The sequence below is a fragment of the Pempheris klunzingeri genome, chromosome 7, assembly GCF_042242105.1.
Source record: "Pempheris klunzingeri isolate RE-2024b chromosome 7, fPemKlu1.hap1, whole genome shotgun sequence".
In the NCBI taxonomy this organism is placed as follows: Eukaryota; Metazoa; Chordata; class Actinopteri; order Acropomatiformes; family Pempheridae; genus Pempheris; species Pempheris klunzingeri.
The window spans coordinates 28,809,503-28,821,680 of record NC_092018.1 but is presented as its reverse complement, the minus strand read 5'-3'; the positions used below and the strand labels follow the sequence as shown (position 1 = coordinate 28,821,680).

Sequence of the window (12,178 nt, the reverse complement as noted above, 5' to 3'; positions counted from 1 at the left end):
AAGGGTTTTGTGTTTATCGCTGGTTTTATCAGGGTGTTGAGCACTCTTGCTGGGCAGTGCTCTGGCTGAGTGGGTATTTAGCTATGTGCATAAATCAACAATCATTCCCACAGACTAATCAGGGCCAGTAATTGCTCCAATGAGTGAAAACAGGTTTGGCCTGGCCATTGCCCAGAGGAGATTGTTGGTCTACACCACTGGCTGTGCCTGACCTCTGACCTCAGCTCCTAATCACCAATTAGTATGCAGTTTTTTTCCTGCACATTGACGTAAGGCAATCGGCTCCGAATGCCTACTAAAAAGGCTGGAAACAAACAAAGTACAACGTCAACAAAAGTCAAAGTTAAATGTCCACTCCCAAGGACATCCTCTGGATGCAAATGTACACAAATATTTTGCTACGAGCCAGTGTGTTGGCTGAGGGCAGTTGTGGAGGGAGTTGCTTTGGATTTGTAGCTCTCCCTTGTCACAACAATATCTTTTTACCACAGAGCTGCTGACATGATTCACGAGCCAGAGGACTTGATGTGGTGTTGGTGTGCCGGCCAGATGAAATCCCCTCAGTCCACTAATATAGGTTTCTGTGTTGGGGTGTGCTTTACAAGTTACTGTAGCTAAGGAGCCATTTCACACTGCTGAGCTAGAAATAGGTCTTACTGTAGCTAAATCAACCCCGTCCACCCCTCCCCAACCTTTGTCACTGGAGACAGTGTTACACACTACACACATAATTCTACACACACGTTCAATAAACACATACACGCATTCCTTCTCTGCCTCTCTCTTTCCTTTTCTCTCCCCTTTTTCCTTCCTTCCCTTCATAACTACCTTCAGTGGCTCTCCTTCTCTCTCTTTCTACCCCCCTCCTGCCTTTTTCCAAGTACCTCTCTTTCCCTTGCTCCTTTTTCCTTCATTAAAATGGACTTCCTAAAGCCTCCATTCGTCTTGCTGACAGCTCCACTATCGATCGGCCTGGAGAAAGGGATGCAGCCCCAGAGCTTTAAATGGCTCTCTGGCCGGCCAGGATGAGGATGGACTGAGGCTGGAGGGGAGGACGAGGAGGGAGCGCCAGGTTTAGCCGGGAGGTCTGCCCCGAGTCTGGAGTCTGATGCAATTTTGGTCACCAGTGAATAACACCTAGATTGCTCTGATGGGAGGGATCAGAATTTACATGAAAATGACTCACTAACTCTGTAATAAGGATTACACTGAGGAGATCAGATAATGAATTAATTACGCAGGTTGAAAGCCAATGCATTATCTAGCCTCTTCGGGCCACTTGCAGGTTATCCTGAAACTGAGAACTACGATGGGACCACTCAAAACACTTGGAAGAAATGGAGGTGGGAGTGTTTCAGTTGGCTACGCTGACATGCAATTCATTTCAATCAAAGCCATGAACTAACACTGACGCCTTTAATCGGACTCCATTCCTTCTCGTCAGCCATTATCTAGGGAAGATGAGTTGACATATTCCGTCTTCATCTCTCTTACCATGTGACATCAAATCCCTCTGCCAAGATTAATGATCGGACGTTTGATTTTCCTTCTGATTAAAATCTCTATGGTGTACTTGGTGTCCTGTGGTGCAGTGGAAACCCCGAGGAGCCAGCTGGATTACCTCCTCCCTCTGATGAGGACTGCGTGTCTGGTGGTTGTCATCCATAATCATATAGTGCACCACAACAGAGCATCAGAAAGCGAAGGAGTCTCCTGTGACCATGTCACTGTTTATTTGTGATCTAATCTGTCCCTCTGTATTGCCCTTGATTGGAGCAGCAAGGGAGAAAAAGATAGACAAGGTGTAATATCCAAGACAAATTACTCAACTTCCCAACTGTGAGCAGTTCAATCTACACAAAGTGCTGCAGTGTTTAGATTAAGGTCTTGTTAGAGTAGCATTAGCAGCAGGGCATGTGATACTTGTATTGATGCTTTAATCAGTAAATGTAGGAGTCCATATAGCATTCTGCTTTGTAGAGCCAATTTAAAAATACAAGCCCCTGATGGCAAAGAATCCTTTAACAGTGGATTGTGAAAGGCCACTCTCCCTCATACTATGGTGACATGGTCTGAGATTCTGTAAAATGGAGAAAGGATAAGACAAACGAGGATAGAGGGGAGAAAAATTAGATGAGGGGGGATGGAAGTGAAGTAAAGAAAGGAAGCGGAGGTGGTATGGAAGGGCGGAGGAAAAGAGAAATGGAGCATGGGGCACTGAGGAAGGAGAGAGGGAGGAGGTAGCAGAGAGGCAGAGAGCAGTAGTCGATATAACGGCAGTCATTCATCTCTCTTGACAGCCTTCCAAATGCTCCACTGGGGGAGACACAAACGCTGCGTCACCCCGAATGCAGCAAATGCACAGCCCACACTTGCACGTTTGCATACAAAAAGAGAGGAAATGCATGTCTATGAACCTTGGTTTTGTCCATGTACCTGCACACAGAGATCCATGTCGTGGGTCAACGGTCTGTTGCAGGGCATGTTAAGTCAGTACATACATCATTACACAGCAACCTGTACAAGCCCAAATCACAGCCACTGGCGTTAGTTCACACACATTCACATGGTTTCTCTCACTCACATGCACACACAAAGGCACATATGCTGATTTGTTCAAATAATGTGTGTGTGCTGCAACAATACAATCAAGGGCAATAATTCTCTAGGGCAGTTCAAACACACCTTCAAGGTGGAAAACCATCTCCAATTTTATACTCCAGTACATTCAACTATCCTACATTCACCTTAGAAATGTGCTCACAAACACACTGAAATGTTTCAAGACAAACCTGTATATGAACAGGACATGATACATTCACGTGACACTGGAATATGGGAACACAGATGTGTGCTTCCATTAATACACACACACACAAATCCTTGTTTCCCAGTTCTTCTGGTCATGGCCCATTGGCTGATGCCTGCCGTCCATCTCTCATGATTCATGGCTAAGCGAGCTGCTGTAGAGCAGTTCTAAACCACTGGGCCGAGGAGAGCCTGTGTGTCATTAAGGCACAGCGGGCTGGACATGCTGTTAGAGCTGCTGCACCATGGCTAGCTCTGTGCTTCAGTCTGGCACAACAGGAGGTGTGGAGGCGAGGGAGCAGGTACTTCTGTATGTTGTAGCACTGCTCATAGTGGTTTTACTGGAAAAGTAATATCAACAGCTGAGTGCATTCAAAGACTCCAGTGTGCACCGCCACCAAAGGAATTGTTACCTTTCATTTAACCTTTCCTCCTGTCCCCACCCGGCTAAATTAGCCTCTCTAATCATCCCCAAATCCTCCTTCTTAATCAGCAAAGCAGTGGAGGCTAAAGAAAAGAGACAGAGGTGCCAAGTTCCCCCCTTTGCAATCCTCTATTAGCGTGGGCCCCAGGAAAGGCAGTGGAGGCACACGTCCATACCCTAATGACTCCTTAATGATCCTCTCCTCTGCTAGAGTGCTGACAAACACTGACAAACCCTGACCCTGACAAGAGGAACACCCACTCTTAGCTCTCTTCCTCACCCCTTATTCTGAGGCTCATCTCTCAGCCCTTAGCCTCATTATACCATCTCGGATCCAGCCGAATCCATACAGCCCCAAACCAGCAGCAAGATAAACACCCATGATGAAATAGTCCGTGTCACTTTCAGAGTGAGGGGCAAAGTTTGAGTAAATTCCTTTCAGCAGATGGAGCGAGAGCATAGATAAACAGAGAGGGAGTTAAAAAAAGAGAGCGGCAGTAGAAGACTAGACTCCGTAGAACTGCGGAGCCTATGGAAAAAAAACATTGTTTGTAACCTTTTTACTTTTCCCTGATCGTGATTTCCATTTCATCTTGGGGTTGGGGGAGTCAGCAGCGGAGACTCTTTTCAACATCACACAAGACATAATTACAGAGTGCACCACTGCCAGCCCGCCTCAGTTTCTCCTAAATACTCACACCCCAAATTAGGGGTTACCTCCTTTTAGTTAAACCTACTATTTAAACTGAAAACGTCACAGGCAAACAGAGGGGATGGGAAAGGGAGTTTGGAGAGGGAAGACCTAGTTTAACAGCTTTGTCTCACAATGACAGAGAAGGCCTTTGTTAAAGATGGTTACTGGCAGGCTTTGGATAAAGCCAGGTGTGGAAACTGGGACAAAAACAAAAGTTGGAAAAGACACACACAGCTAGAAAGACTAGGGAGTGTGTTTATGTTCTCTCTGCAGTATATATGACAGCTGAAAATCTGCTAAGGATATTTCCAAAAGGCAGCAAGCTAAAGAAGAACACTAACTTCACGCTAGCCTATGACCTCACTGGTTTGGACTGCAGCTCCCAGTCCCCGTCGCGGATGACAGAGCACTCACTCTTTGAGCCTTCCCCCAGCTCGGCCTTCTTCTCCGTTTTGTTTTTCCTTTTTTTCAGTGCTCCCTCGTTATAGATGAGTGTCCTGGTCCGATTTATTAGTGTCACGAAATCTGTTGGTCAGCTACAGGCAAGTGGCCAACGCTAGGCTTGCCTTTTTTTGCTGCGTTTCTCCATAAGGAGCCACAACAGAGATTTTCTTCGCCAGTTATTAGAGGATGAAAAGAGATCACATGCATTGCTCCTTTACTGATATAACAGGACCCAGGTACGGTACAGCCTCTTGATTTATAGAGAACACTCATCTGGAATCTCTGTTTTCTGTCACTCTCTGCTCCTTCATCACACACAGGCCACTGTTCAGCCTGTAGTAGAGACTAGTAGCTGAAGTTTTGTGGTAAACCAGAGCTTAATGTTACACTACTACTTAGTTGTGGTATCAGTGTAAGTATTAGCAGACATACACATAAGGTAAACGTTGCCTAGTGACAAACAGTATATCATATTGTCGACTTTAAGGGATTAGGTGATGCTTCCTGACACAATAATTCCATTATATTACAACCGTGTCTTGTTTTCTGAGTTCTTAGCCATCCTTTTCATCCATTATGAAAACATTGTACTCACCAGTGTAATGGCTGAGATCTGGAAACTGTGCAACAATGCTCCAGTGTGGCAAAAAATACAAGCGTTCAAATGCTCAGGCAGGCTGCAAACAAGCCATCATGTTCAGTCAGATTAACTGCACTAGAGTTTTTGGTAAATCTCCCTCATTGCATTGTTGAAAAGATGCCTGTGTGCACCTGCCTTATGAATCCCAGGTAGGACCAGAAAGTCAGTCTCCCAGCTGTGATGGATGTTTACATTGGACAGTTTAGGTTATTTTTTACGATTAACCTTTATTTTCCCTTTCAGTGATATCACCACATGCCCAGCTGTCAGCAATTAACTTGATGAGTACAATCTCATTCTAAGCTATGGGAATGATGAACCAGATTTTCCTTCTAAGGTGGCAGTCTAACACCAGGAAAAAAAGAGGACCGACTATAGTTGGTTACACACATACACAAATGCGTAAACACACCAACCGTAACAAGTTCACAGAGTTCATTGAAATGTGTCTCTTATCATCTTTCAAGCTTTTTACCCACATGATCAAAACCTGAAAATCAACAGAATCAAAACCCACACCCCATGTCATATCAAAGCCACATGGTCCACCAGGTCCTTTTATCACATCAAACATTTCACTGCATATGATTTCATTAAAGTCTCCAGGAAATTCTCCGTAACTGCAATGCGCTCTAATTAAAGTTGTTTCAATTCACATATGGCACATATTCCTTTATCACTGAGGACTGGAAGTGATGCCACATAGTCCGTCTAAGTCTCTCTGTTCTCCAAACTCCTCGACTGTAGGCCACACACTGGAAATTCAGTCAGAAACAACATCCTGTCCCCGGCCTCTAGGAAGTGACCTCAGCTTCAGAAAGGCCAGATAAAACGTCCACATCAGAAACAAAAACATCGGGCCGGCCGTAATGAGCTCTCCGCCAGGCTTCGGTGTGTTCTGAGGGAGACCAGGTGGTGTGACACACATATGACTCTGATTAGGGGGCCTTCAGAGGAACCAGAGGAGAGTAGGGGGAGTAGGGTGGGCCATGCAGGGCCAATCGGGACATTTTGTAGATTATGCAACTATTAGTGGTGTTCACTGACCGCCTATGGGCCGCAGTTCACTCTGGCATTCATGAGTGGACCATTTGCCATTTGAGTGTAAGCATGGTGGTGCAGTGTTTTCCTCTTAGAAGCAACATGTGAACAGCATGGGCCTGAGGGACTGAAAAGGGGGGGCACCATGAATTACAGCAGCAGTGACACAGAACTGCTAGATCTTTAGATGTCAGCAGAGGCGGCCTCATACTAGTCTGTACATTGGATATGCTATACATACTTGCACGCATACACAAACAAGCTCAAACATTTAATCAGACATTTGGCCAGCCAAATGCTGCTCCAGCCAACCATGTGCAAAGCAGTCAAACCCTCAAAGCAGACACAAAGGAATTTGTATTTGTCCTCTGAGTCTCTCATCCTTCTCTCTCTCTAACCTCATTACATGACAGAGGTTTTTGGCACTGGTGTCTGCAGACTCCTAATCATACTTCTGCTCTGCACACATCTTCAAACTGTGGGAGGGAGAGATGTCAAAGGGACCTCTGGCCTCATTCTTCAACTGTTAGTTTCATCCTGGTGCATTGTGCTGTGTTTGACTGGACTGTTTAAATGTCTCCTGATATCAGGGAACACAAACAAGCAGGCCTGCCGGCCTGGTGGGGAGGATAAGGAATGAAGGGGAAACGGAGGCCATTCTTCTCCTTGTGTGACGGGAATTGTGTTGGAACAAGCACCTGTCATCCCCCAACAATGGCCACAGAGGTTGGGTGGTGAGAAAGAGAGACAGGGAGAGAGAGAGTGAGAGAAGTTGACAGACTGAGGAGAGAAAGAGGGCACCAAACAGGAACGAGAAGTGGATCAGTCTGTCTAACTAATTTTCCTCCAACTCCTTCGTGTTCTTCTTTCCCTCCCACTCTTCTTTTCTCTCTCTGCCCCATATTCAAACAACTTAATCTGTGTAAATTACATTCCAAAACAGGCGTATGTTACAAAGCCCCAGACTTACTGCTACATGGACTAGATAAACATCTGCATAATATCTGCATAAATGGTTCGCATTGATAATAAGGTGAACCAGCTGCCGAGACCATCCTATTGGCCTTTCCTTCAGCTGGCTCACTGTCTCTCCTCCCCCATCACCTTCATCTGTTCTCCGCACCAACTTGACACCCATGTTTTTAAATAGACAAAGAGCAGCAGCATCTCTGTGTCCTTCAGACTCCTCCTTCAGATAACCTCTACACAGCCACAACAGAGGAATGCTGGGCACAGCACAATCCCACACCTACAGAACGATAAGAGACTTGGAAAAAATAACTTTTTAACCTCAATTTATTGTCCTCCACAACGATAGTTAGCCTTCTCTGTCCATTATAGGATGCTGCCGCTTCTTTTGAGCCTACCGTGTGTGTGCTTCTTACCTCTCTGTCCTTCAGCTTCATGGCCAGAACCAGCTGGTTGCGGTGGTTAGTCAGCGCTTCGCGGTAGTTCCCCTTGGAGAAGAATGCCGAGCCCAGATTCCCATGAGCACGACATTCCCCAGTTTGGTCACCTGAAGATGAAAAACCAATGGAGATGAGAAAGGAAATGAAAGGAGCCCACAAAGCTTATTTACAGTACGGCCTACATGATTACAAAGCAACTGGTGTTTATTTCGCATCATCCCACCTCCACTGTTGAACAGCGATGTGATGAACCACATCTATGCCACTGACACACCATCGTACCCTTAAAAGGGAAAGTGGCCGTTATAAGTTCTCCACAGTAGAGCGGCTTCCCTGACAGCTGGTAGTGTTGATCTCAATGCTCCAGAGGGTGAGAGGGGAAAGCCTTATTATTTCTGCCTGACAGAGAGGCCCCACAGACAGGGCCAAAGTAACGTGCAAGTCTCTGTGCTCCACCTGAGAACCACAACTCCTTATCTCCAGCTGCTCTGCCCAGTCATGTGTCAAACTGTGTGGGGGTGAGAAGAGTGGAGCCAGTCTGTGCTACTCTCTGTTTTCCCTTACTGTCTTTCTCTCAAACCCTCTCTTCTCTCCCTGTATTAACACCCACACAGTGGATCCATGCTTGAACAAAGAAATGGGCCAATTCCTGACCATTTCTTGCAGATTCAAATGACCTTAAATTTTTGGTGCAAGATTTTTTAACGGGGAAAAACACAAACGGACAACAGATCTGTCCCAGGCTAGACAAACATTCATAAAAAATACTGACATTCTAGAGCCTACAGCCATGTTTGCCGCTCTCAGTGGTTATACTTAAACACAGTGATGCTTAGAGCTAAATGCTACTGGTGGCATGTTAAGATGCTCACAATGACATTGCTAATGTTTAGCTGGTATAATGTTTACACTGGTAAGCATCTTAGCTTAGAATGTAAGCATGCTAACATTTGACAATCAATTCTACACACACAGTACGGGAGCGGAGGCTGATGGGAATAACGGTAGTTTGCAGGTATAAGTATTAGACAAATTAGAAAGATCCATCCATGAAATAGTTGTTCAGACAGTTCAGACATTGACTGACAGAGATTACCTTCACCAGAGTCAGCAATGTGTGCAGATGTATTGAGTGCTAATATTAATCGCCAACAATTTTGATCAATCAAAAAATGACAAACATTGGTGAGTGAGGATTTGTTTTCTTTTCTTAGTTTTATATGATTATAAATTGAGTAACTTTTGCCTTTATAACTAGTTAGTTGGACAAAACGAGCAACTTCAGGATGTCACCTCAGGCTCTGGGACATTGTGCTTTGCATGTGTCACTTCTTCACTGACTAAACAGTTAACCTACAAAATAATCAACAGGCTAATCAATAATGAAAATAATCATTAGTTGAAGCCTTAATCTACCTTATTATTTCTTATTTCCCAGTTCAAGCGTCTTACCTAAGGCCTTGGCCACCTCCAAGTCCTGCTGCATGTAAGCAGTGCTCTTCTCGGTGTTGCCCAGGGACCAGTGGGCGCTGCTGAGGGCCGAGAAGACGGAGCCACGTAGCTTGAGGCTGCATGTGCCGATCTTCAAAGCGGCTTCCAGCACCACAACTGAGGCTGTGTGGTGGCTCGCTGTCAGCAGCTCCTGGCCAATCACAGACACCACCACAAAGGGACTTTTGTCCAGCTTCATCTTTTGCAGCTGCTGATAGGTGGGCTCCAGAGACTCTGCATGAGAGACATGAGTAGGACAAAGATTAGAAACAGACCCCAAAGTAGACCAAAACATAACCTTGTGCTGACATGGTGACTGACAACAATTTCTGACATTTATTGCAATAATTCTGTGAGGTGTTTACCGACCCTGGCAAACATGACTGCTGCTCAGATTCAAGCTCCACTTTTCTCCAGTGGTGGCTGTGTTTTGTCTGACTGGATAAGCATAGCCTGTAGCTTGCTTGGCTGAGTGGCGGCTTTCACTGACAATTTGACAATAAGTCAACATACGAGCCATTTTTGTGCCCTCCACTCTGACTGGGGTACTCTCAGGCAATTTCCAGCTGTATTGCATAAAAATGGCACAAGCTTAAAACACTGTGGCAACTGTTCTTACAAACCACACAACAAAATTATATTTCTGCCTTCTCTTTGTATCAGTCGATATGGTTGTTTGATAGAATACAGAAGGCTGAGTGGGTTTTCAGATAGAGTTTAAGAGCGATGGAGAAACTAATGCAGCTAATGCACACAGTAGCAGCGGCAGATGAATGCAGAGTAAAGGAGACACACAAGGTGACCTTTGAAGCGGCTGAAAATGCACACAATGACATAAATCAATGGTGGGCCGCACGGGATTCGGGATCCACAGCCCCTCCAGATTACAAAGCCCTCTGGCAGACACCAACATCGAACAAGAGGAGGGGGGGCAAGGGTGTGTGTGTGTCTTTGTGTCTATTGATGTGTGTGTGTGTGTGTGTGTGTGTGTATCCGTGAATATTTGCATTCATGTATAGGAGTGTATCTGGGGGATGCTTAATTCTCATGGCCCTGTATTTGCAAATATTTTGAGCAGAGTTGCTACTAATTAGGTCAAAGCACTTTACAGAAGATTGCATGGTGCTACTGTGCCAGTACACGCAGGCTACGTGTGGCTGTGTGTGTGTGTGTGTGTAGTCCACATTTTAGCATAAGGCAAGCTTTCATAAACTGTTTCTTCCATTTGTTTAGACAAATATTTGGTACACAGTCACAATTTCTGAACAAACTCAATAGTTCTTGGAAACACACACAGAGACTAATTCACCTAGACTCACACACACACACACACAATATGAGATGCTTCCTCACACAAGCATTCAAAAGCATAACTGATGATGCTCTTTCAAGAGCATTGCTTCTGTTCCAGCAGTTGGCAGAGTGTCGTGCTCACAGAGACGGTGCGTGCATATAATATCCATTCATAGCTTGTAATTGCCTTCAGAGTGACACTGAGAGCTGAGTCATAAATCAAACACTGAGAGAATAATTTTTTAAAAAGGTGTCATGGCTGCTGCATTCATAAACAGGTAGTTATGATAACATCCCAGCGCGTTGTTTCACACAGACATGCACAGGTGCGCGTGCACACACAGGCACACAACTCCAATGTAAGAGCTTAAGTGTTCACCGAGCCTTGTATCAAAATATGAAGTAAGAATTACAACTTGACATGCACATAAATAACAGAGGCATTTCTTCCCCATCTTTATTCACTTTTGTCTTATAAGTGAGGCTTTTTAAGGTGGCTTTCACAGCCAGGGCTACGCCATACTGCAGTGACAGTATACCTGTGGCTGCAAATCCATATCTGCAGTGTACCAATGACTCATTCTGCTTGCTATCTCATTAAATAAAAACATACACCTTGCACCCCCCCTCCTGTATGAAGATATACAGAACTACAGAACCAAAACAATGTGAAATACTATAAAACCATATATTTTTGTATATATGTTTTTTATTTCTATCATTCATTCCTATAAACGAGCATTATTGTCCTATAGTGTTTAGCATCTGTTACTCTAACAGATTTTTAATGAAGTGTAATGAAGGAACACACCAGCCAGCAACAGGGTGGCCCACTGACATGTTTTTACTAGTTTTCTACTCTGAAGCTTTACACCACAGAGGAATATGCTATACATCAGGCTTTTGCTGCACAGGCGTGCTGATTGTAGGATTAATTCACTCTTGGTTTTGGTCTTTTCACTGGATTTGTATACAATAACAAAAGCACAGAATATAATAATCACCCTTTATCTTTTGAATAATAATGTGATGATTTCTGTTGAAAATTGTCTCCCCCCAAATGTCAGGGGATCAGACTCAGAGTCTTTGCTCAAAGGTTCCTCAGCAGGATGGATTATAATGAATTCGGCTCCAAATCCTTCAGTTAAAGGACATCCTTTTTAATGGCAATGATTCAGCCTGGGTCAATAACTACCTCACTGTGAAACCATCTCCCCCATGGTTCATCTGGAGGGATCTTCGAGTGAAAACCCCCTTTCCAGTTAGCATATGTGGAAAACAATCCAATAATTAACAGCTAATGGACCCTTTGCACTCTCTCTGGCCCCCAGCAGCTGAATGACAGACAGAACTGGAACAGGATGAATAGTATGAATATTACCCATGTGAGTGCATATATAATAAAACACAGCCTCCAACAGATAGAACTGTGAGAGGCTGATTTCCCACAGCTTGTTCAGTGACACAGATGGGCAATGTTGATACTGGAGCAAGAATTGCTGCCAGGATGATCGGAAGTGGCAGACAGAACGAGACACATACAGTAAGACGAGGGAGGTGAGATTGCACCAGTTTCCCCTTGAGTGAGAGCCCTTTGTTGTGGGAAATACAGTATGAGTCACAAGAGAGCACAACAGCTGCTTGACTCTGAAATAATGAGAAGAAACCTTGATCTATGCAAGGAGGAGTGCGAGTGTGAGTCGCAGTTGAATTGTATGTGGCACACTAAGAATTGTGGTATTACACAGATGATGCTAAACTTTCTGTGGAAACAAGGCAATCTTTGATGAATTCACTACACACTGTGCCCTTGAAGACTACGATGACTTGAGATTGTTCTCCGAGCTTCATTATTTGTCTTACTCTCTCCTAATTTATTTATGTGGTTACTTTGGTATGGATGTCATCAGGTGGATCTCTTTGCTCTGTTGAGG

General features: G+C 44.6%; 1 protein-coding gene across 1 annotated transcript in view; it reads right to left on the bottom strand.

Annotated features, from left to right (window-relative positions):
• Window positions 1-12,178, bottom strand: part of LOC139203670 (tetratricopeptide repeat protein 28-like) — a 157,393-nt gene that overhangs the window by 49,371 nt on the left and 95,844 nt on the right. Inside the window, exons 4-5 of the mRNA XM_070833499.1 lie at window positions 8,913-9,185; window positions 7,437-7,567 (exon numbers count right to left, since the gene is read on the bottom strand). Of these exons, the coding sequence (XP_070689600.1) occupies window positions 7,437-7,567; window positions 8,913-9,185 (404 nt within the window). The remainder of the gene's footprint in view (window positions 1-7,436; window positions 7,568-8,912; window positions 9,186-12,178) is intronic.